Source organism: Parus major, chromosome 11 (assembly GCF_001522545.3).
Source record: "Parus major isolate Abel chromosome 11, Parus_major1.1, whole genome shotgun sequence".
NCBI classification, from domain to species: Eukaryota; Metazoa; Chordata; class Aves; order Passeriformes; family Paridae; genus Parus; species Parus major.
Window position 1 is genome coordinate 7,148,241 of NC_031780.1, and position 25,687 is coordinate 7,173,927.

Here is a 25,687-nt window from a genome sequence, read left to right on the forward strand (position 1 = left end):
ACCAAAATGTGAGATTTAAAGAGGTCAAGAAATGGAACATAGCTGTGTTCCACATAGGTTACACACCAGGGCAAGAGAAACACATAAATATACGTGACAGTCCTGCCTTGGATATCTCTTAAGAATGAGGTAGCAGCTACCAAAAGGTAGGAGAGAAGCATTTTGCTCAGCCCACCACACACAGTCAAGCTACCAGGGCTTTTCAGCCCTGGGGAAACTTCACTAAAGCTGCGCAACCTCCAGACTATGCATGTCTTGCCCAAACAAAACTCTTCCCCGAGCTTCTGAAGCCCAGCTCAGACCTGCAGATGCCAGCTCTCCCAAACAGGCCCAAGCACACTGTTTGTTATTTGCAATCTGGGGTGGAGGCACTCACCAAAGCGGAAATTGTAGAATGCGGAGGATTACATCTAAAAGCAAATTGAGAACAGGGACATCTGAATTTGCCATGTTTGCAGGTTCCACCTTTCCCCGAGGTTAAGGAAGTGGTAGAGGAGGATTTGCTTGTGTGCATTTCAAAGAGACATTAGCATTTTCCCTGCAAACTGCCCCAGCACCAGTATCACCTATGCTAACATCAGGTAATAACCGGGACCAGGAACAGAACGCCCTAACAGGTGCTGCTGAATATGCCCCAGTGTGGCTTTTCAGCCTATTTCTTGAATATCAAGATATTTTCCACCCACAAAATAGAGGAATTCTTTCCAGAGCGGTGAAATTTAAAAATCCACTTTCATTTAGATGTTACTCATTAGGAAAAAACAGCAGCCACATTATCTGTGAATGAAACCAGTGTAAATTTTAAGCCACCAACTCAAAACAGTTCACATTTGACTTCAGGCTTTTTTCTATTTATATCTAAGTCTTTCTAAGTTAGACCCTATTTGTGCACAAAATAAGCTCACTGAGAATGGAAGGAAAGGGAGAGAGTTAAGTGACAAGATAAAACCTGCAGACATAGCAAACTCAGATGCCCCAGTTCTGAACAAGTATTTTGACATAATCTACAATATCTGCTGTAACAAGCAAGCTCCTCCACCTCACACAGAGCAAACTGTGCCTCTGCCCAGTGCTGCTGAGGTGTGAACTTCAGAGCTAAATTGACCCAGTAAAGCTTAAGATTTGCTGTTATTTATAGCTTAGGCAAGAGCCCCACAGTTTCCAATCATAGTAGCAAAATGACCTCAGCAAGACACAGAATTTAACCTACAGAACTGCATCGCTGGAAAAGTAGAGGCCATTTGTAGGACATTTGCTTTGCTTTGTAATTTTATCTCCGAATTATCAGTACATCTCTGAGGGTTTAATGGGGCTAGATAAGAGGATGGCTTATTTGGATCTCAAAGCAATCAAATGTAATTGAATAGATTAAGCTTTTTATAGTGCCAACTATAGTGTTTAAGAAATACTGCCAGCATTAGCAGATACTTGAGCTGCACTTTGCCATAAAGTTTATTTGGTTAGTTCGGGTGGTTTTCCTGGCAATTTAGGTTGTTTCTTTTGCTTTACAAACCTTGAGATAACAAGGTTTTCTTTTTTCTTAAACTGCAATGCCCAAGTTTAACATCAGCAGACTTGAGCCATGAATGTCACTTATTTCAGCCAGATCCCCAGAATCATTTGTATCGTCTTTCATTAAAAGCAAATTCCGTGTGTACCCCAGAGGGGTCCATCACTGCTGAAATCTCCAGCAGTGGCGAGGATTTATTCTTTGGACCAGTGAGAACAAGCTTGAATGAGCTGGACCTGGCTAATTTTAGACAGAAGAGATGGGAACACTGAACAAGCAGCCACTGGACTCATGAACAAGGTGTCCACCCAGCACTAAACACAGGCAAGGTGTTCCAAGGCCTGGTCCTCAGCAAACATGAAGTCAAGTCAGCTTGGCCAGGGGAATGGATACCCACAGCATGGTTTCCTGCCATATATCCCCCAAGACTCACAGACAGGCAGGAGTTGTTGTGGTTTTATTCTGCTTATGGTGATAGATGCTCAGAGAGATGTGTACTGCAGAAATAGCAACTTTTGAGCTGACCCTCCATTTCACAGAAGAGAAATGCTTGTCACTTCAAAAGTATCAGAAATGCCTGGCAACCCTGGGCTTGCCCAACTATGGAATTAAATTAGTTTGATACAAATGCTAATGAAATCTTGTTTTAATCAATGGACACTAATTTAGCTCCATTAGGAGGTCACTAAGACATCAGGTAAAGTGTGACTTTTGGACACTTGAGAAGCAGGTATGTGTGCAGTCAAATGGAATCATGGTGCAGCTCTTGGCCACATAATTTGGGACCAGGACAAGCATTACAGCAGCAGCACATCCCAAGACAAGCAGCTCTGGATCTGGTGCCCCAGAGGGTCAAACACACTTTAGCAACATGGGTCTGTACGTCAACCCTTTCAAGAGTCCTCACTCCAACATTTCAAGCTGGGTAATTTTCCTAGCCAGGGGTCTCAGGGAATGAGAGCTGTTGAACTGGAATGGCATGTTCCACCCGCCCCCGCCGCACACCCGCTCCCCTGTGTGATCTGCATACTGAGCTGCAGCTTTCCAGACTCAGCAGAGCTGGGCAAAGCCCACACCGGGCCCATGCGGTTACACACTGCCTGCCTACAGTCTGGTGCAAAAGGCAGACACCTGGATTGCCCTCTCAATTCCTCCTGAAGTAGCACAGCTACAGCTTAGGAACACAAGCATCAAGAAATCTGGGTAATACTTGCTTGAACATTCCATCTGAGTTGAAGTTAAATGCCTAATTTCTGTGGTCTCCCACTCAAGTTAAACAGCTCCTACTTGAAACATAATCGAGCTGAAGAAAGCATGCCGGAGGGGAAGGCAGGGAAGAGGGGGGAATCCCTCAGCTCTGCAGTTTGCTGCCTAAATCATTATCAGCACATACATTTGTTGATCTTCAGGTCATGTTACAGAGCTGGTATTTTAATGTGGCATCCACTGCTGCTTCCTCTTGCCACAGCCATCTTCCTAAAGCCAGTTTTCAACTAGGAAAGACTTGTACAGTTAGACAAGTCTCTCCTCACACATTCTGCAGGTCATGAATGTAGCAGGAGGTCACCAGCAGTCAGATTAACTGAAATTAAAAGCTTCTTCCAATGGAACTTTGTCCTGTATCAACGTAAATTTGCAAAGAATTATTAAACAAAATACCACAGTAAACCCACCTGTGAAGAGAAAGCTAATTTCATGCCACAAAAAGAAAAGACAATTTAGTAATTTCCCAGTATTTTGTGCTACTTAACCCAAACCCTCCCAGACGTATTTATCAAATCCTGCCTGATAAGCAGTATCCAAGCAGTACTCCTTGAGGACTTTGCATTCAATCCATGTTACCAAACACAACCAAACAAATATCCAATGGCTGTACCTTTAGGAGATGATGCCCCAGAAGCTGCCTCTGGCTGGGAGTGCAGAGTGGTAGGCTCTGTATGCCCCTCAGCAGGTCCCGAGGACAGTGGTCCACCCTCCAGTTCCTCTTCAATGGATTCCAGTGGTTTTGAGGCTGCAGCCTTCAACCTTTCCCTGTAAGAACTCTCCTGGTTCTCCACCTGTCCCTGCAAGTCCTGAACTGCAACGCACTCCAGGTTCAGCACAGAGTTCTCTTCAGTTTCACAGCCATGGCTTTCCAGTCTTTGTGGTTCCTCAAACCTCCCTCCAGACCTCTGGGTTTTGAACAGACTTGAGTTGTCTTCTTGTGCATCAGAAGCCAACAAGTCACCGTTATTCAATTGTTCTGCCATCTGATTCCCCTCTGCTGACAGGGCAGTTTGGAGTAGTACAGCTTCTTCATCCTTTTTATGCCCTTGCTCTTCGCCATCTGACAAGGTTCCATCCACTGGAGCTTTCACAGAACACTGACTATGACCAGTCTGATTTTCATTTACAGTAGACATTTCTTTAGACTCTTTCACTTCCTCTTGGCTGTCTCTCCTTCCCACCTCAAATTCATCTACATTTCCTTGGTTTTCTTCTGGAGGATTTAATGGAGAACTGGTATTTGCTTCATTATTGCTGCAGCAAGCACTTACATCTTCCATATTCCCTGAAGAAGAGCCTCTTTCCCCACCCACATCTGAATTCTCAGGCAATGTAGTGATCTGCACTGACTCAACACTTCCACTGACACCCTGGCAAGAGACATCAGAACTTTCCTTTAGTGTGCAACATGGTCCCAAAGGCCCTAGGACAGATACAGGAGAAGCATCCATCAGTGGATCCTCCTCTGGACCCTTAGTCAGTGGTTCTGTGTGTACTCCCAGCATCACTTCCTCTTTAGCAGCAGTAGCATCTAGAATCATTTCTGGGCTCTGCTCCAATGTTTCAACATCAGCATTTTCACCAGGTCCATCACTTTCTCCCTCCATATTTCCAGGGGCACCAGGCACTTGTGCTTTGCAGCTGACAGCATCTCCAGCACACACATCACCGTAGCTGCACAGTGCATTCCGCCAATCCAGCGAGTGTCCACTGTGAGCCTCCTGCTCTGCAGCTGAATCTTCTGTGCGGCAAGCGGGAGACTCAGCCACAGGAAAGACATCACCCATACTTCCAGGGTCAGCCGGTATCAGCTGACATTCTGCAGACAGTTCTTCATGTGCCATCACTTTGCTGCCTTCCAATGGAGTAACATTTTTGAGAATTTCTGTAGAAGTGCTCAGAGTGTCCATTTGGCAGTGCTCCTTCTGCATAAGTGCTGACTGAATTAAGTTCTTGGAGTAGTTGCTGTCTTGTATGACAATAAACCTGTGCTTGGCTTGAGACTCATTCACTCGTGCCCTGGGCTGAGTTAGATAACTTAATGCCAGTGACTGGGTTACAGATCCTGTTTGTGGCCCAAACCTGGGCAGTGAAACTTCTGCCAGCTCAACGTACTCCCCTTCGAGGTCACTTGTCAAGTTCTCTTGAGTCACAGGACTTGTACAGACACCATTGACCAGAGCTTCATTTAACTGCGGAGCTCTACTGCTAATGACAGGGTTGTCTTGATTTGGGCTTAGTTCCTGCAGATACTGAGACCTCAGGTCTGGTGAACTGCACTCAGTATGGTCCGTGGGGAGGCACGAAATTGAACGTTCCTCTGTTATTTCTGGAGAGATGATATTGTTTTCAATTATTTTTGGTTTATTTATAAATTCAGGATTAACCACTTTGTCCCAAGGGACACGAAATATTTTGTCATCAGTGGTCAGTAAACAATTTTCCAGTGCTATGCCCATCCGCTCTCCATTGAACGTAGTCAACCATTCCAGCGTAAAAATAGAGGTATATGAAACTTCTGGAATTACCACTTCTTCTACATTATGCTTATCTCTTGCTAAACATTTCAATACAATTCGTGGAGGCTTCTTCAGAGAGGGGACCACCTGCAGGTAGAAATCACCAGGCTTCAAGATTCGCCAGTCAATGGGAGCTAGCTGGATTACAATCTTCTCTTGAATACACAGCGGCCAGCCCGCATGACGAAACAGCAATCCACAGTACGGAGCCTATGGAGACAAGAGAAAGTGTTTTCAGCACCAGCAAAAAAGACCTCAGCTCAAGGTTTTCAATAAGAGAGATCATTAAAACAAATGAATTTAGGGTCTTTGGTTACTGGTGTAGGCAGGCTTTCACACTAAGGTCTTCTCATTAAAAAGCAGAAATAAGAAAAGCTACCAACACAAACCACCTATGCAGAACAGTGGGCACAAGTTACACTGGGAGGCTGCAACCTCCCAGTGAAGGGAAGAAGACACTGCAAAGACAAAACAGGAGATAGGAAGCAGCAAATGAGGAAAGCACAGCAGAGCCACAGAGAAAGAAGGCAGCAAGTGCCATGAGCAAGCTGCGAGGAACCACACTTTACATACCAGCAATTTCCTCATTCCCAAAACATAGCAGCACTCAGGCTATGCCTCAGACAAATCCTACCCAAGTAAAAGAACTGAAGTTTTATGGCTGAACTGACTTGACTCAATTATTTACAGCTTTATCACAGCTTCAAAAAATAATTTCAGTGCTTTGAACTTGATTCTATTTGGGTAAGATTTAAATTAAGCCATGATATAAGCCATCAATTCCACAGTTCATTCCATCTTTTTCTGTATGACAAGGCTTCAGATTCAAGTAATTCAAATATTTTGCCATACAGCAGAGAAACCAGAGAACTGAAAAGAACTTCCTGGTTTGGTTCCTTGAAACAGGTACTGGCATAAAGCAGTTTCTTTTCGTATGTTCATCAACCTTTAACTTCATTCCCACCAGATTTCTAACTCTCCCTGCACCTGAAGCAAAGTTGCTCACAGGTTTGGAAAACCAAATCATCCTTGAGATTCAGTAATTCCTCCTCCTCAACCCTGTCTTCTCTGGATGTGTTCCCACTGCTTAGACTTATTAACTCATTTCATATGACTTTAGCACGTCTACCTTCATCATCTCTTTGGTGTGCCTGAAGTATCTCCTTTGTAATGCTCATCTCATTTTCTTAAAAAACATTTGTTTGTTGTGCAAAGCATTGCAAAACACTGCCTATAATGGCACCAGCACTTCCCAAATGTGCTAGAACCATCTCCTAATGCTAAGACCCCACTTGTCTTCCAGTCATGCTCCTACAGTAACACAGTCACCCACTTGTTTTTCTTTTCAAACTGATGAACTCCAGTTCACAACAGAAGCTCTGCCTGCCACTTTGTGGAGGATCATGCTTGCCCTCTGAGTTGACCGTTACAAAGATTTAAGTACAAAGTTTTAGAGCTCATCTTATGCAATGCATTTATCACCCTGCTCTTCCAGGTGATTGTTTGTGCGTCTCAGGCTGGTTTCACCACAAACGTGCCATACATACTCTTACTTTTCATGGCATGGTCATGGATGAGAAGCACTGAGTGTTTCACCACTCCTGCCTCCAACTCTGTTTTCCCCACATTACAACATCCTCCCTCCCTTTCACCAGTTTGTAGCCATCTTGCAATTCTTGCATAAACCTCAATCCCTTTGACACAGTAATTCATCTTCCATATGACTACCTAATAAATCCTTTATGGCAGAGATTAAACAATAAAACTTATCTCTCTAGAGAGAGCTGGTTTATTAAAAAGGCTGGTGTGACACTACCTGCCATGGAGCAAACCACATGAAAACGTTATTCAGTTTTTCATGGGTCAGTTAATTCAGTCCTTGCTCAGTGCACGATGTTGTAGGCTCAGCTTGTTTTCTGTATTTTGTTACTAGCCCTGACTTAACAGATTCAATAAAATCCCTGTTACCAGACATTTGGCATTATATGGTAACTTCTTCCATATTCCAGGATGGAGACCTGCCAGTCCTATTTCTTTGAAATAGTCAAGTTCAGTCACAGTAGTTTTACTTCTGTTCACGTACTGCTACTGCCCTACTGATGTACTTAAACACTGTAACACTACAAAACTGAATCTTACTTTAGTTTTCATTTACTTGAAGGATCATATTAGTATTACCTTTCTATTCTAACCTTGACTCAGAGCAGACCCACCTCCCCTTCTTTCCTCTTTCTAATAAGTTAGAACCAAAAACCCCTACAAGCTAACACAGTTGTTTCTACTTCCCTCAAAGGCACAGCTCAGTTGTGCAGTCTGATATTCTCAGGCTTTCTGATCTGCAAGACACAGATGCCACTATCAGTAAGTTCCTTTCATTCACAATACAGTTAAACTTTGCAAACCAAGACCACCTCTTGCAGCACTTCGCACAAGCTACTTCTTCTTACTCCAGCAGGTCTTAGGCTACAGGTACTTCATAGACTTCTGTATCAAGTTCAAGACTCACATAGCACCTCGGTCAACAAAGCTTGTGGCTCCTACAAAAGTGCCCAAATCAAGTATTTTGTACATAAGTTTTAAACTAGAGCAATTTGCAGTTTTCCAGAAAAGGCTGTGCCATTGCACCACACCAACCCCTCCTCTCCCATTAGAGTATCTCCTAGTAAGTTTAGTAAGGTCAAGGGTCGGTACCAAGGATCTTTCAGGGGAAGAAGAGGCAGACAAAGATCAATTCCCAAACTACAATAGTTTACAGGACTGAAAAGTGAAAGACGCAATCAGCAGCAGCATAAGCATAAGGCTGAATTCCATCAGCACATGCCTGACATAGAGATTCTGTTAAAACTTGGATGCAGACTAACCCACTGGAGGGCCATTCATACATTAAGAAATTCAAAAACTCAGCCCCACTACTTAGATGCTTACTGCCTACTGACTCATAAAGAGAAAACCTAGCAATAAAATCAGCAAAACCAAAATGCATTGAAGTTCCTGAAAAGCCCTATAAAGCCACAGTCTAAACTGCATCAAGAGCCAGAGTAACATCCAGAGCAGGAACACAAGTCCCACAATAGCCTAAACATTACAGAGCTTTAGAACTTTAGAAGTAGAGCATCCTCATGCTGCTCCTGCTCCAAAATGCACCTTCAAAAGGAGTATTATGTGAAGAGGCTTATTACAGTCCCTTTAACATCTCATTTTGAGGCTCAAGGATTTGGTTTTCTCATGTCCAAACACTACTGAGCCAAACCAGGCTCATCAGAGGAGTGCCAGGAACACCCTCTACACCCAGTGGCTGCAGCCAGGAATAAAGCTGCCTCTGAGGAAAGAGCTGGGTACCAAATGACAAAAATGGCACAAAGGTTGAATCTTCTAGAGCTACAGGGACAGTTAAGCTGGAAGAGACCATTTAGCTAAGGATGTCATCTCAAAGCCAGAGGCAAAATCTGCTTTTTAACTTTGTGCTAAGCAGAGACAGACCCCCTTGGAACACCCCTTCCAGTCCCTGAGGAATCACACACAGGCTGATGATTTTAATACACCCAACTGAAGGCCATTAACTTGTCTAACACTTCACGAAGCCATTTACACTTTTGTCACTGCAGAGGCTGACAAAAGATCTAGTGCTCTCAAGACTTTCTACAGTAGTCATTCGGACAGGAGTTAATTCTCTTCCCTCTAGTGTGTTTAGGAAACGCTCACACGGAGCAGCTGAACTACAAACTAAGGAGGAAGTATTGCCTTTGTTTATATTCTCTAAAAGGCAGGCAAGACTTCCAAAAAGCAATTAGTAGGAAACCTCTTACTAAATCCTCTGTGATTTCAGACTGTAAAGATGAAGGGGCATACAGTGGAGGTTTGGGGAAGAAGAGATCACAACAAATTAAATAAATTTCATAAATAACAATAAATTTAAAACATCAAACAAGCAGATTTTTAAATAAAATATGGACTAGCCTGGGCACAACTCTAAAGAGGGTATTACCACTCTGGAAGTAAAAAATCATAAGTCACAGACAGAAAGGGTCACAATCAAATAAGAAAGAGTTTAAGAAAGAGCTGACCACTCTCCCAAACATTTCACACTTCACCAAAAGCCTCCAGTACCTAATGCTAAGCCCTGTGCAGCCCTCCCTAAAGGAGCCTGTCAACCAACCCCACATGTAGCTACAGGGCAGGCCAGGCAGTGCCACGCAGGCCTCCAAGCACCACTCGTGCCTTTGCATCACCTCCCCAGACTGTGCTACACAAGTAGGGCAGCCCCACCGTGCAGGTTTCCCCCATCCACAGGACACCTCAGACACCCCCACACCTCAATGTCACCTGAGCCCATGCTCCAAGTCAGCCAGGTGGGCCACCAGCATCCCGAGCTCCTCCAGTGCCCACTGCCCTCATACTCCCCTCATCAGTACCCCGAACTTCCACTGCCCTCACCTCTCTCCCTCCTGCGGGCGCCCAGCGCCCATTGCCCTCACACCTCTCCCGCCTCACGGCCGAGCACTCCTGCGCCTCGTGCTCCAACGGCCCTTCAACAGCCCAACCGCAGCCACCCTGCCCGTCAAGGCTTCCCCGCGCTACTATTGGCTGCCGCAGGGCCCGCTGTCCTCCCATTGGCTGTGGCGCGGCCGAGGCCCGCCCTGCCGCCCTGCCCGTGTCCCAGCCGTGGCGGCCCGAGGGCGGCGCGGGCCGCGCTGGGTGCGCGCTCGTTCCTGCCCGTTCCTCAGCCCCCGCTCCGAACACCTCCCCTCTGCGACAGCAGCACTGCGGGCCCAGCTCACTGCTGCTTTCCCTCCCTTCCCTTCGCCGCCTCACCTGCCCAAGGCACCGCTGGCCGCTCGGAAGCTGCCGGAATCTCGAGGAGTGGGGAAATTGCTACCTTGGCTCCTTGAGCGAGGGCGGTGTTTTGGGGAAAGCCGTGAAACGTCTTGAAATAATTACTAGTTTGTACAAACGAAAAGCCTTTTGTTTCTTTAAAGGGGAAAAACACGCGATGCACCATAGAATTAGAAGCTCCAATTACAGATACTGATGGAATAACATCTATAACAGTGTTCAGGGTGGGAGACAGCAGCAAGGTCATCCACTTTGCATCCTCCTCGACTCACAAAGATGGTTGGCACCAAGCTGGAGGCTGGTGACAATATGGGACAACAAACACTGCACCAAAACATACTTTCAAGATGCCTAGCTCATATGATTCCATCCTATGTGATGGGTCTGTCCCCCCAGTATTTCACTTGCTTGAAACAAATGAGTAACTGATGATTTAAGCCTCTATTCCATGTTTTTCCTCCTCCTAGAAATTCCTCACCCTCTACCATGAGGACTTGAATTGAAAACCTGGCCACACACCCCCCTTTGCATTCAGAGACAAAAAGATTAGAACAAACTCACATTTTAGGTTGTTTGGGCCAGCTGGGTTTTTTTCATCTTGCAGACTTGGAGCCAAGTTTTTTGATGGAGGTGTTTGACTCATCGTTTCTAACATTTTAGACTCCCAACAGTAAAGCACATTAATCTTGGACGCGTTCTGGCAGTAAATGTAACGTGACTCCTCGGGGCTACCGAGCCTTGTGACTGTTTCAGCAACCATCAAAGGAGGGCTGAAGTTCTGGGAAAAACACCGACTGGCAGCATTTCACCCCGCACATCATCCTGCCAGTGGTGGGAGCCCGACAGCTTCATCCACAGGGCCAGGGAACAGCTGGGGTCAGAGGCCACCCCAGTCAGCCACATCTAGCAAACATCTCGCTAAACCTCTTCACTTAAGCCCTTGGTGTTTGTGCTCCACAGCTGATCTCTGAAGGGTTAAGCTTCAACAACAGTTTCTCAACTGTTTCCTAATTGTCTGCCTGCCCTCCCACCTAGGCTGCCATACATACTCCAGTGCTTTTTGCCAGCCATTTTGCATATGAGAGCAGAAAGAAAACTCTCCAAGAAAGCCTTCACAGGCCTTAGAGAGCATGATGTACTCACACAGGCATCCTGCTGAATGCACTGCAGGATGTGCTTGGCTGGAATCAGGAAGTCTATGAGGTAGTGCAGTCCATCCCCACGGTACGTCTTCTCCACCACTTCAAAAACTTGGCACAGAACAGTGGCTGCGGTGGCCTCAAATGGAGGGTAGAGTGCTGATAACGTACTCTGAATGCAGCCGTCCAGTGATTCCGAGTCCTGCCGAGAGAGAAAGTGTTAGTGGTACCAGAGCACGATCTGTCTAACGCCCAGGAGTGCAGCCATCTCCAAATGCAGGAGGAACGAAGATCAAAGGAGCCAAGTGCTGTCCTTTCTAGCTTCTTTTGGCACCAGCAATTGCAGGTAAACACAAAAAAGCTCTCCCCAAACAGGAGTGGAACGCTCGCAGAGTGCTGCGCACAGCGGTGAGAATTCCCAGCTTTTGCTTACGCAGCAAGTCCTTCTCCTGCCTGCGCGGGGTGGGGCGGCTGTTGGACCACACCGCAGCACGTGAGCGTGTGCGAGCGAGACAATCGTGGGGTGGGCGCATCACCAGCCCCGTGTTTTATTGGTGCACCCCGCGTTTTGTTGGTGCACCAAGGAACACCCCTTGGTGGGCTAAGGGGAATTGCAATGGGCTGAGTGAAGCTCCTCAGCCTCCTGCGCTCTGGAGTCCCAGCATGGGATAAGGTGTCTGAGCTGTTTGGTTCTGTGGAAAGCCATTCACCACTGCGACTCCTCATTATTCAAAGCTGTTTGCCTCTCATGAAAGGCTCTCCTCCAGGAGCCAGGAATTTTCTGCAGTGCGAGATGCCTCACACAAGGATTCACACAATGCATGTGAACAGGGCTGCCTGTGGTCCCTGAGCACACCCATTGATACCTAGGATGTCTGTTCAGGGGGATCAGAGGCAATGGCTTGCCTGCATCCACCTTCATCTGGGAGAACCTGCCAGCCAGAGCCTGCCCATAATGTCAGGACCAATTCCAGTGCTGGAGGCCAAATTCTGAGTTATTGCATGGGTGTAAATCAAGAGAGCTTGCCAAAAAGTAACAATAAAAAAAATATAAAGCTGTACGTATCTGGAGAGAGGATCAGGATCCCTCCTTTCTTTTCTATTTTAGAGGGGATCCCTTGGGCTAACTTACAGCCAGTGAGAATGAGTTTTGCTACAAAACCAAATGAAAGTTTACTCAGGTGTCTGGCCAGATCCTCATCTGATCTAAATACACCTCCTTTCACTAGAAACAAGAAAAGCACTTCAGCTGCTGGCCCAGAAGCCCTACAGCCTCCTGTAGAACAGGAACAACTGCATGGACATGCCTGAAAATACACTTCAGTCTCACTGAAGCAAGACTGGGAGAGAAAGTTAAACAAAGCAGTGCCACAACAGCTTACACTACAACTGGGGAACAGTAGAACAAGGGGATCAGGAGGAAACAAATGGTTTCACTGCTTGCACTCCATGACAGCACATCACTGCAGATGCTTCCACTGGCCTGAGAAAGTTCAACAGTCTCAGAGGAAGCCTGAACTGACCTGCAGCCCAGCAGAGATGATGCTCCTCACACAAACCTTCCCATCTCTCGCAGCTTAATGATCTCCAAGTTTCTCCTTTAGAGGGTTGGATGTTTAAGCACAATATAAACTCCCTGCTCTGATGTAAAGCCACCTTGCAGGACAGCCTGTGGAACTGCTTGGGAGAGGTGAGGATGCCCAGATGATGCCTGCACAATCCCTGTCTGCAACGAGCTGGCAGAACTACGGTGACAGGCAAACCACACACTGCCTTTGGGACAGTACCACTTCCTTACCTTTTCTGCTGTTTCTCCTCATGTCAGCAACAAACAAGGCTAGATGGCAGCAGGCTCCTAAAGTGTCCACACCTTTCTGAGAGACCAGTGCCTCCTGCAATACTCAAGGCCAATGCAACCAGATAAACAGAGGGAAAGGAGCTATTTTTCATACGCATAGAATCATAGATTATCCTGAGTTGGAATCCTTAATCCAATATTCTTAACCCAAGAATTCCAAAAGCAGGAGCCCTATGTGCATACTTCCAAGTGCTGAATTCTAGGGATGAGCATTTAACCCAAATTCTAAATAGGAAGAGAAGGCTGTTTTAAACAATTTACTTTCCACTCAGAAAAATAATAACCTCTGTTGACACCAACATGTCCCAGCAAGTGCCTGTGACTTTGTCAGACAGAACTGGCCTTCACACAGGTGCTCTCCCACCACTATCACAGTAGCATTGCTGCTGGCAGCATTTGACAACAATCCCCCTCTGTCCCTCCACAGCCCACCAGTTCAAAATATCAGTGAAAACCAGCTGGGGTTGGTTCTGTACCATCTTCTGTCCCCATGCCCTGCTTGAGCAAAATTCTTTCAGATATCAATCCCTCCCCAAAATAAATTTGTTAAGTTCACTGTTGCAAATAAAACAAAGAAGTCAAAATATTTGCACATGAGTCAGTGTGTCGCTCTAAGGTTCTCACACCATTCCTGCTGCCTTAGCCTTCACAAAACAATTATTAACATTGGCATCAAATCAAAAATCCTTTATATGGTTAAAATAAACCAGGTCGTACATTATCCTTCCTTTAGTAAAATACAGAATAACCATAGCCTGTAGCCATTGCAGAGTACAGTGCTAACTGCACTCCTGAAGCACAGAAGCTTTATCTCCCTCTGGCTAGATTATACCACAAAGCCATGATAGCTGTGTAGGTTTCTAAGGGATATAGAGAAGGTTTCAACTGCTATCTTTTGGTAGAAAGAGATGTTTGCACCAATTTCTGCTAATTCTGCAGGAAAAGCCCCAAACAGGAAGTAGATTCTCACATCCCACTGTGCTGCAGGGGACTGTAGCACCAGCATCCTTGGGAGGCTACAGAACACGGCAGCCTCCATGTGCCGCAGATGAACGTGGAGGTGACACTGCTCTTCACTGCTCCCACCCAGGATCACCCAGGAATAGCTCCTGCCTGGATGGAGGGTGAAACATGGCAGTGCCTCAGAAGCACTGAAATTCTGAAAATACAGAGGGTAGAACATGCCAGAGATTGGAGCTTCCAACAGCAACAGATTCTCCTTCAATAAGCGACTCATTAACCCAGCTCACAATCCTACAGATGGGGCTGCTTATTTGCACTAATTAACTTAGACTGCAGAGTTGCTGGAGGAAAGCACCTCAGCCAGGACTGCAAGAGGCCTCATGGTTCTGCTGTGGAATGCCAGAGCACAGATGGGCAGCCTCACACATCCAGCCAGCCAGCAGGGCCAGCTGCCATGCACTTGGAGGAGACAGGGTTTGCAGGCAGAGCGAGCTCAAACAAACCAGAGAAAGGATGGTGCCCTGTAGTCCTGAGTCTGATAAACCTGAAGAGCCCATCTTACCTACATCATGGAATCATAGAATGAGTGAAATTGGAAGGAACCTCTGGAGGTTGTGTAGTCCAACTTCCCTGCTCCAGAGTGTCCTAGACCATTCTAGGAGCCCCTAGACCCCTGCAGGGTCCCCTAGAGCATGGTACTCCAAACAGTTTTTGAGTATCTACAGAGAAGGAGACTCTACAATCTCTGGGCAACTTCCAGAAGTTCCGTCCCTTATCTCAAACAGGCAATGTAACCCCCAGCAGGCATGAGAAGAAACTTTTTTGACCCAGGATAAGTGAACAGCACATGGAGAGAAGGAGAACAAGCAAAACCTAACAAGGATCCATGGAAGGGGCACTCCTGCTCCAGCACATTTCCACTACAACCAGCCTACAGTGGTCTCCAAGAGCTGGCAGAGCCTGGCACAGGAGTCTGCTGAAAAAAACAACCTCCTTCAGGGACTGCACATTTCAAACTTCCCTGCGTCCAACACCATTGCCACATCCCTCTCACAAGAAATGTCCTGGACGTGCGCCTTTTCAGCCGCTGGGCACAAACACCAACAGGAACACTTTCCAAGCAAGCCAGAGAGCATCTCTGCAAGCAAAAGGACTCTTGGGCTTCAAATGATTCTTTGTCAATAGCACAGGAGGACCTCTAAACTCCAGCTCACTGCCACCACTCCACCACACCTCCCAAAAGAGAAACATACTTTTAAAATAACTCTTCTATAAATCAAGGCGCTAAATAAAGCCCAGGTTAAGGTCATGTCTGGCCAAACTGGCTTTCACTGCTGCTCAGCTGAGAGCCAGCTGCCGGTGCAGGGCCTGGAGCACAGGGAGAGAAGAGGAAAAGCACTACTTTGGGGTGGGATGGGCTCGACTGCATGGCCTGAGCCATGTGGCAGGAACATTTATTTCTGACTTAGGACTGAACAACTTCTTCTTTGGGACCTACTGCTCGCCAATTAAGTCTGAAGCCTGGAGAACCTCCTAGAGGTTTGGAGAACAAAAAGTCAGCCTGCCTGGGGAGCAGAGAGATCATCCCCAGGGCTACACACACACTTAACACAGCATCAGAATACCTGTGCTCTTCAAGCAAGAGACAGCAACCCAAGTGGCTCAGGACAATGTGTCAGTGTGGGGGAGGCCTGCAATGCTTCTGGACCACAAAGTCTTGGCAGCATTTTCCCTACAAATCATCCAAGAACTTTGTTCATTTCACCTACAAAGTATTGAGTCTTGGTCAAAGCGAACATGAAGAGGCACAGATCTTCCCTGCTGACAGCCCAGATACTGTCTGCAGACTACTGAAAAAGATTGTTTTGGTGGGACCAGACTAACAGTTTGACTAACCCATGACTTATGGCAGACAACGCTCCTTTTCCAGCAGGCTGGGCTGGCCCATGTAACATGCTGAGGATTTATCCTGCAACAGGAATTTAGTTAAAGAACTTGCAGCTCTGCTTTCACAAACCTACACCCTCATTTGAGGTGCCAAAGAACAAAACTACATATCCCAAAGTGCCCCAGTTAAATCCAGCGCTTCCCGTGGCTTGGCAGAGCAAGGAGCATAGCTGGGCAGTGGAGCAGAGCCTGGCTGCGAGCACAGCGAGTGGTGCTGGTGGTACACCCAGCTCTGAGTCACCGAGTGTCTCGGCTCCCGCTCAGCAGAGACCTTGCCAGCAACTCCCGCAGCTTCGCCCTTCTTCTGCTGGCTGCCCAGAGCCTGGCCAAGTCCTGCACGCAGCCACTTTCTCCCCTCTTGCCCAGGTGCCAAGACAGTGCAAAGGCAGGACAGGAGAGACCAGAGTGTGCAGAGGTGAGGGGAAGAAATGACCCAACCCTCCCACACCCCAGACTGGAAAGTAGAAATAATAGCAAAACAGGAGAGAGGCAGAGCTCCAAGCAGCACAACACATCGCCTGCCCATGGCTCCCAGCCAGCTTTGGGACTGGGGGAAAAGGAGCTCACAGCAGGCACTGAGCAGGGCTGGGTTAGCTGCTCCCTCCGCCAGCAAAGGCTGCTGTGCTGCACCACTTGGCTGGGGCTGCTCAGCTCTCAGCTGACGTGAGAAACCTCATTTCCAGTAAAAACAGACCTCTGGGCTTTCCATGAAGCCTTTCCACTTTCTGACACAAAGCCGAAAGACAAGCTGCTTTCCCTTTAAATAAAAGAGACATTTCTGTGTCCAGAAAGGTCTTTGGCTAAAAACAAGGCTTGTTTTTCTGACAAAATTTGAGATTTCCCACTCTATTGCTGCCGAGAGGAGAACCCTCCCAGCCCCATTTCCTGAGCTGTTCTAATCACAGCGGCAATGAGTTCAAGAGAGAAAAATCTTCCCAGAGCAAGTGCCAGCTCCCCCCTCTGCTGTTTGCTCTGAGGCTCAGGGGGAGGCTGAGAAGAGGGCGCCTGCCTTCAGCACCCTGCCTTCCTCTGGATAAAATAATGTATTATTAAGTGGTGCCGCTATAGAGGTAGGCATTCCCACTCCAGTAATTATACCACCTTCCTGTGAGATAACCAGGAACAGCTCTACCTGCTCCTTGGGCTATTGTTTCAGGCTTTTCAGGGAGAAAAGAACAGCACTCAGTTCCACTTGGGAGGCAAGTGTTGCAGTCTCACCCAGGCCAGCTTTGCTGAAGGGCTGTACCTCCAAAAGCAAGCTGCTTTTTGCATGCCACCATGGCATCCCTTGCAGAGGGCATGGCTGTAGCCTGGCTCAGTTCCCCTGCACTGAGGCAGGCAGCACTGCTCCATAGCCTGTGGATAAACCAGCTCCTACAGCTTTGCAGGGAGTGGTGCTCTGCAGACGGAGCTCAGAGAATCATTTCCAGATGCCTCCCTCTGTTCTCCCAGCCCTACTCCGTGTTGACGCGGCTGCAGCAGCCAAAGCAGCTCCTACTGGGCAGCACACAGGATTATCATTCCAGGCACTGCAGGAAAACAAGCGCTTGGAAGCGATTAACTCATGATCTCTCATTTAATTAAACAAAGGGAAAAATGATGTATTTGCTTTTCAGCTCCGAGGTCCCTGTTCTGCGCATGCTGTAGGTCTGGGCGTGCGCAACTGGGGAAAGGCAGGTCCAAAGCTGGGTGATCTCTCCAAGCTCAGGCTTGGTTTGTTTTCACTCAAGGGGGGACATCCCAGATTCCTTTGAAAGTGAAGCATGACCTCCTGTGAGCTTCAAGCTTTGGAGTGCAGCATGATACCAATGTTGTCCTTGTGCTGGAGCAAAAGGCAGGGAATAGCAGGCAGCAGGGCCAGCCTGGTTCAGGTACATCCCTGGCTCTGCACCAAACTGCAGGTGGCCTACGACAGGCATTATCATATGGCAACATGACCAGTCATCTGAGCCTGCTCCCCAGCCCAAGACCCCAGTTTACTTGGGTCTAATACAGTACCTTCCCCCTAATGCACCTTACTTCTCTCTATCCTTCAGGTTTTTGTTCTCCAGCTTTTCTGGACAAGAGATTGTAACTTTCTCCTTTGTCTGTGCAATATCCAACACATAAGAAGAGCTGCTGACAACTGCTGAAGACTAAAGAGGCCAAAATGAGGGTGACCCACGATCCAAGAAAGTTGTCTTTTAGTCAGAGTCGGGAAAAACTAGGAAATGAAGATAAGCATTTCCTCACAGGGACATGTCTTGCTCCCTAAAGAATTCTCAATGTGCTGAGCAGGAGGTTGGTCTTTTATCCATAGCAACAAATGAGCCCTGCTCTCAAAGACTAGTTACTTTCTATCAGAAATAGATCAAGGAGATGATACAGGTTTTTAAAGGGCAGCTGAGAGAACAGATCAAAGCCCTGTCCTTAAACAGACATCTTCCAGGTGAAACAAGGGCCTGCAAATGGATGAGAAGAGCTGTGTATAAAACATCATCCTACAGCTGGACACCAGCTTATTTTGGTTTAGTTTAATCAAGGGATTAAGTTCTTAATCTGAAATAACTGTCTAAGCACAGATTTTTGTTTTTTTTAAAATATCACTGGCACAGGTCTAACAATGCAATTAATTAAACAGGTTGTACTCTGTGTGCTGCAAGGCTTTGGGTACTTTTGAACAACCTTCCTAGCAACAGACTCGTGCTGGAAGAGCGTGAGCGGTGGCAGCCATGATTTCAGTGCCCATTGTTAGCCATGTGCACCTTCCCACCTCCTCGAGACCGCCTGGAGCTCTCCTCTTCACTGCTGCTGCCAGACTGCACAGCCTGCCCTGCCTTGGGCACCGACGCTCCGGCTGTGGCACTGTACACCACAGTCCAGCCTGGGACCCCCACATTCCAAGTGTCATGTTCCTACAACAGGCTCAGACGAGGCTTGCTAAATCCTGTTAGGTATCACAGACAGAGCCAAGAATTTCACAGGCCACTTCTATACAAATCCAGAGACATTGCAATCGACTCCCTTTCTTCATAGGGCTCTTTCTACAAATGCACTAAAAACCTTTCTCCCTGCTATCAAACAAAAGAAATTGCTTGAGGTCATTCACCCTATTGTTAGTGACAGGATTTGCTCTGCCCTCAACTTGAGGCATTGGCATCTATCTGGCAAACCAACCCAAGGAACAGCATGTTGTACCCCTTCTCGTTTCTGCCTAATGGGTACCAACTAATAGGGCACTCCAGACAGATGAAGGATTTCTTTATACCAGCCAGCTATAAAACAACCTGAGTAAATTCTTCACCAAACAGGTCAGCTAATTTTAACACCTTTTAGTCAGAGGCATTAGGCCATAGCCAACCCCTTGTGTTCAGACACCCATCTGGGGGCATCTTACAACAGATGGGCAGCCGCCTGTGCTCAAAAAGAAAATGATAATCCTTTATCAGGCCAGCTGATGAGTGCCAAAAACGATCTTCATAGGGTCAGTATTTAGACTATTAGTTCTGTGCCAGTGTGCAACACATTCTGGACTCATGTTCAGATCTCACCCCCTTCCCTTTGCAAGGTGCATGAGCTGCTGGACAGCTTCCCATGGGGACTGGTGGATTCTCCATGTCTTGCAACCTTCATAATTGAGGGTGGATGCCACAGAAAAATGATCCTCTTTTAAAGAGCTCCCAGACTCCATATGGGAGCTAGGTAACACTCTATGGTTCCAATATCCCATAACAGATGAGCCATAGTTCCTTTTGGCCTTAAGCACACTGTATTACCATGTGCTCGTGAAATACCAGTCCCGCCATGTCAGAGGGGGACAGAAACTGCTCTGAAGCAGAGCTGAAATTCCAGGAGGGGATGGCTGAGGAATACAGTAAGTGTAGAAGGATCTTCCTTGGAGGAGCACATCCCTGCACACCATTGATAGGAGAAAGCATCCAGCAGCAGTAATCAGATGCCCCTTAGGAGGAGGCTGTGAGGAAGGATGAGCGAGAAGGACAGAGCAGGCAGCTCAGAGATGTCCATGGTTATGCCAGTTCAGCCATGGGCCATGCCAAGAAGCATCAGTCTTTGCTGATGAAGGGAGAAGTGATCCTGGTCAGAGGGACCAAGATCTGTTTAAGACTCCCTGAGCTCACTGGGGAACAGACACATGTGTGCTCAAGTTCTCCTCCTGCCCCTAAGCAGCAAACCTGGGACAGATTCAGATGAAAACATTTCCCCTATATTTGGATATGGCACTAAATGCATGCCTCCCAGAAAGCTAAGTAAATCAGTCATAAATTCAGGGCATTTCTTTCATTAAACTCCTCAGTTAGAAAGGGGTGAACTCAGGCTTTTAAAGCTACTCCCTTTATAGATATTTTTTTTTCCAAACAGAAAACAGTCTCACGTGTCCCATTATTTCCATACATATCAAAGGAGGGTGGAGATTTAACTAGCAATTTCTAAAAGATCTTTGTGCACAGAAGGGATGTATGCCAAAACGTGGGTGGTTATAAGCCCAAACACAAAGGAGAATACATCCACAGGCATTTTTCCCCTTGATCCATTAACGGGTCTGCATACCAGCCTCCTGAGCATATGAGAGGGACCTTGTTCAAAAGGTAAATGTATTCAGCACGATGACAACAGACAGCAAATAACCCACATCTTTTAACCATGTTGGAGGCTCAGCAATGCTGGGGTTTTGTTGGGAGGCACTGAGATTTGACAAGCAGCCTCAGGGAAGGTATCCTCCTGAAGGAACCTGCTCAAGAAACCTCTGCCACACCTAACACAGGCTGCAAAGCTCAAGGTGGACACCTAGCTAAGGTCATCAGAACTCCAGCATCTTTCCTTCTCTGCAGCGTGCAAACCACCATCCAGTCACAACAGTGTGCCCCATTGGAGGCCCCACGGAGACTCAGAGACCCTTGACCACATCCACAAGTGTCCAGGAGGAGCACATGCAAGTCTTCTCTTCAGCTGAGCCATTTGATTCCATTTAAATCAATTATTTGAATCAAATCCACCAGTTGGAGCAAGGTTCATCCTGGGCTTCCCAGGCTGATGGCAGGATGGCAAATCTGAGCAGACAGAAAGACTTTCAGATTCATTCTGCACTGCTTTGATCTTGGAAGTTTCAGCTTGCTGTCCAGTGATGCAAAAAATAGGATACATATGGAACCAGCACTTACCACAAGAAAGGCCCCATTTTTTGTTAATATTTTAATGAAAGACTAAGCCAGCCAACAGAGATGAGGCACTTGGTGTGGCAGAGAGGTCTAAGCATGGTCAAACCTTCAGAATCAACAAGGGCATGTCCACTCAGTTCTCTGAGCTGCAAATCAGGTACTATGAGTGGTGCAAAAACACAGAGCATTCCATGGCCAGAAGTGGGCACCTTTACCCTGGCAAGCTCTCCTGGCTTTTTACTGCTCTTCAGTCAGCAACATATCTGGTCCTGGTGCTACTACTCACTTTTTCTGAGCTTGGTGACACTGAGCTCTGCAGGGCTGGAACAGGGGGTTCCATCATGCATAAACAGCCAAGAACAGGAACAAAAAGTGCTCTGGTATGAGTGCCTACAGGTAGGTTCAGTTTATAGTTTCTGCAGAACACCTTGGTTGTTTCAACAGAGATTTTTTCGACACTTCAGTGCTAAGCTAAAGGAGCCATAGCCCCTGTGATGTGACTTCCACCCACACTCAGCACCAATGCTCAGGTTAAGGCTGTGCACAGCCCATAGGATGGTTCAAATTTTACACAGATTGGTTGCAGACAGGGTTACATTTGAGATGCAACAATAAAATGAGGCTCTGTGATCTGAGCACTGTGCCTGTGCTCTAGAATTTAGAGGCAGACATGCTGGCTGTCTTGTCTAAAGTGACCAGCCACGAGATGCTGACAAGGCTCTCAAGGTTATGATCTTTTCTGCTGGCAAGGTATGCCTTCAGAGCCAGCTGCCCATGGGGGATGCCCAGCAGCCCTGCTAGAGGGGACTATGCTACAGGATGCTGGTTTTCCAAAAATAAGTACTGACAGTCAGCATAGAGTCCTCCTTGGACACCTGCCTTGTCTCACTGTAAGCATCTGCTGTCTTCCATTCCCATGTGGTACTAGAATATACTTGGTAATTTCTGCAAGAAGATACCTGGATGCCACTTGCATTTAGCCATTATTTTTATTGTTATAATGAACAGCATTTCACCTGCTCAGTGCTTTTGAAAAGAAGCTGGGAAAAATGCAAGTTATCAACCTTATTACCCCAGAGGAGATTCTTTCTAACTGCTTCCATGTGCTCAGGATTATGTCTCTGGACTTTGTCTGTGTTCCAACATCTTGCTCATGGTTTTGGCACAGAAATAAAGAAAGAAGATCCCAAATGCTTAAAGCTCTTTGTGATTCCCAGACTCATTTCCTTCCCACCCTGGGAGAAGACACAACTGGAAGATAAAAGAAAGACCCTATTTTTCTGCTGAAATGCATCCTCTCTCCTACCAGCATAGAGGTGCCACCAGAACTTCTTTCCAGGAAGCACCAGGATAGGTGAATCCCGGGAATACCAGAGAATGAAGATAGATCCCAAGTCACAAAAGCCATGATGGGTGAGAAAGGTAGACAGAGCCCAACCAGGCTCCTGGCCTGCTCTCACCATGGGGTTTCCACAGCTCCAGAAGTCACTTGGAGTGCAAGTGGGCTACTTTGGCCCAAGCTGTCTCACCCATATGGTGTTTTGGGCATCTCCCACCTGCCACAACCTTGTGTACCTGTACATACACATCAGCTCTAACACTGAAACCCCATGAAAAGGAATCATCTGCCTCACAGAGCAGGGCAGCCAGCAGCTGTGCCTTGACAGATCTCCATCAGGAGCCATCTCCAAGAGTCCTGCAGGCTGCTGGAGGCTATGGAAGGTCTCCTCCAGGCCAGCAGACTGACACACATTCACTGATCCTAATCTTTTGCCTGTGAGGTTTGTTTGATTTATCAGGACACAAAAAAACCTCAAGTTAATCAGAACAGCTTGGAGCTATAGTCACAACTTGGTTGCTCACAGAAATGCAAGTTCCAAAATGTAGACTGGTCTACCACAGCATTGAGAACAGATACTGCCATGGACCAGAGGTGCCCACAATGTGGCCAGCACTCATTGCTGGGTCTGGTGCAGCTTGGCCTCTGGTTCCTATTCCTTCCAGCCCCTGAGAGGCACACAATCCCTCCTCAGCAGTGATACATGGTCCTTGAATGCCCAGCTACCTGGATTGGTCATGGCACTGCTCCAAACAAAGGCCCCTGCTTCAGACAGCTTTTGCATCACACATTAAAAAACATCAAGGAGTGGGCTGAAGCACTTGGGAATCAGAAAGACACCTCCAGCTTGAAGGAGCAGAGTAGCAGCAGCCAGTCTCTGTCTCTGGCCTCCCAGGGCAGAATTTCACAAGCATTGCTCCAACCCATATGGCAAAATGCAGCCCATGAGACTGCCAGGGATGGCTCCAGCCCTGCACAACCCCAAGCAGTGCTCTCCTTTGATTTCAACTTCATAATGTAACCTGCACAGACCAAAACTTGTCAGGAACACACTAGGCATGGGGTGAAGGAAGGAGGTCTTCTGACTGGGTTGGAGAAGTAGAAGTGAGATGCCTCCACAGAATAATAGAGAAGAGAGCACACCATAGCTCTTACAGACATGTGAGGGCAAAGAGCACCACAGGATTCTCTGCAGAGGAGCTGGAGGGTGGTAAATGGAAAATACATGGGTCTATAAACTTAGGTCAACTTGCAGAAGTCAGAATTCAACTCATCCCTCAATTAAAGCCAAGTTTCTGCTCAAGGAAGAAAAGGCTCAGAAGCTGAACTTTTAAAGAACAAGTCACTGCCATGCACAGCAGCAATGCAAGTTGCTTGTCCTCCTCATGGATTTTGTTCCCTCTGCTGTGGGGAAGCAGCCCATAACATAGCAGAACACCTGCAGAAGATTTGGGGCTGCTGGACACACGGATCTCAGCCTGAACCTAGGAACAAACCATCAGAAGCTAGGCTGGTGCTCAGTGGGATGTCGCCAAAGGGCCAGCAATCCCTCCAGCCACTGACATCCCACCTCTGTGTGCAGGGCAGTGCCAGTGTGGCTGGGCAGGGGACAGCCCTGCAGCCACTCCCAAGGAGTCTGGGTGCTCTGCTGCCCGCTGGGCTCACCATCCTTTCCCCTCTCCAAACAAAGATCTCCATGTGCAGAATTTGACACTGAAAAGGAACGTCCCTGCCCAGGTCTAGGGGTTCTCTGGATGCCCACCCTGGGCTGGAGAAAAAGCTCTGCAAGACGGCAATGCCCAGAGCTACAGAGCAGGATTGGCAAAGAGTGAGGGCAGGAGGAGAGCCCAGCATCGAGGCAGCACAAAATACAAGACTCTGCCCGAACTGACCCAATCCAGCTTCTCGCTGTAGCCCGGTAGACACCTCGCAGGGGTCAGGGCCAACAAGAAGTTTGTGTCCCTGCAGCCACCGCCCAGGACTGGCACCAAGAGTACAGTGTGCCACTCGAGTAACGGGAAATGCCAAAAGAGCTGTTTCCCACTCCCGGCATTAGCGCCGTGCGCTGGCTCCAGGCAGGCTGCCCCGAGAGCAGCTCCGTCCCGCACAGCCCTGCTCGTGCCCAGGGCAAGAGCTCTTCGCAGAGATTTCCTTACCATGTTCCCGGCCTCCTTTATTCCCCCTCACTTCCAAAGACAGCGTTTTTTCTCTTTTTCCTCCATGTGTGCGATGGGGCGTCTCCTCTCCCCTCCGACGTGAACCACCGAAGCACTTTGAGTTCTGGACTGTAATCCAAGCCCTCACCGCCCCCAGCACAGCTCCAACTAATCTAACTCATGACACTACCGGGGCTGAGCAGGGGACCTCGAAGGTTTCTCTGACAGCCAACTCCAGCGCTAGACGGCAGAGGGGCACGGAGAGAGCAGGGTGCCGCATCCCCCAGCCCTGCGGGGGCCTTACGGACACGGGCAGAGGCAGAAGCGCTCCCGGGCCGCTCCTTTCGGCATCGCCGCTCTCCGCGTCCCTCAGAGCGCCTGGCCCGCCGCACAGACCCGCTTAGTGCCGACGAGCCGGGGCAGGGAGCTGCCTTCTCCCGGGAAGATCTGAATAGCTGCTGGAGGAGAATAAGACAGGCATCCCAAGGTCTCCAGCTTCACAGAGATTTCCAGTAAAATCCTCCCCCCTTGCCTTCTCTCGGCGTTTTTTTAATCTAAGTCCAGAAAAGCTTCTCCACTCTATAAGATCCTGAGGCAGCGCAGGTTAAGTAAAATGCCGAGAAATACAGGGAGGGTGCTCAGAAATATTGTTTTTCTAACTTCTAGAAGGGAAACAGAGAGCAGTGACCGCTTCAGGCAACAGCAACAAACTGCATTGGGATCAGGCAAAGAGACGTAGAGACCTCACCCCCTCCCAAAGGTGGAAGTAATTTAACACGGCTAGTTTCTCCACCCCTCCATTAATTGTTTGAAATGGCCAGGGGCCAAAATACTGCCGAGCAGTGCGGAAGGTCACCAAACAGGCAGGCAGCAGCCTCCAGAAGTGACAACGGGAAAGGGCAGAGCCACAGGGGCGGAGAGAGAGGAGAGAGGCAGGTGCCGCGGGGCATCCCAGGATCTGCTGACACACGAAGGCTTTGTGTAACGGGAAGCAGGGCGGG

General features: G+C 47.7%; 1 protein-coding gene across 5 annotated transcripts in view; it reads right to left on the reverse strand.

Annotated features, from left to right (window-relative positions):
• PLEKHG4 (pleckstrin homology and RhoGEF domain containing G4) overlaps positions 1-25,405 on the reverse strand; it is an 85,238-nt gene extending 59,833 nt beyond the window's left edge. For 3 of the 5 annotated variants that reach the window (XM_015640233.3, XM_015640236.3, XM_015640235.3), the window contains exons 1-3: positions 24,687-25,404; positions 11,272-11,469; positions 3,387-5,505 (exon numbers count right to left, since the gene is read on the reverse strand). In XM_015640233.3, the coding sequence (XP_015495719.1) occupies positions 3,387-5,505; positions 11,272-11,469; positions 24,687-24,689 (2,320 nt within the window). In that variant the 5' untranslated portion in view covers positions 24,690-25,404. Of the gene's footprint in view, positions 1-3,386; positions 5,506-11,271; positions 11,470-24,686 lie in introns of all 5 variants that reach the window. The other 2 variants (XR_001523781.2, XM_015640232.2) reach the window with 1 other exon arrangement.
• Positions 25,406-25,687: the final 282 nt, after the last annotated feature.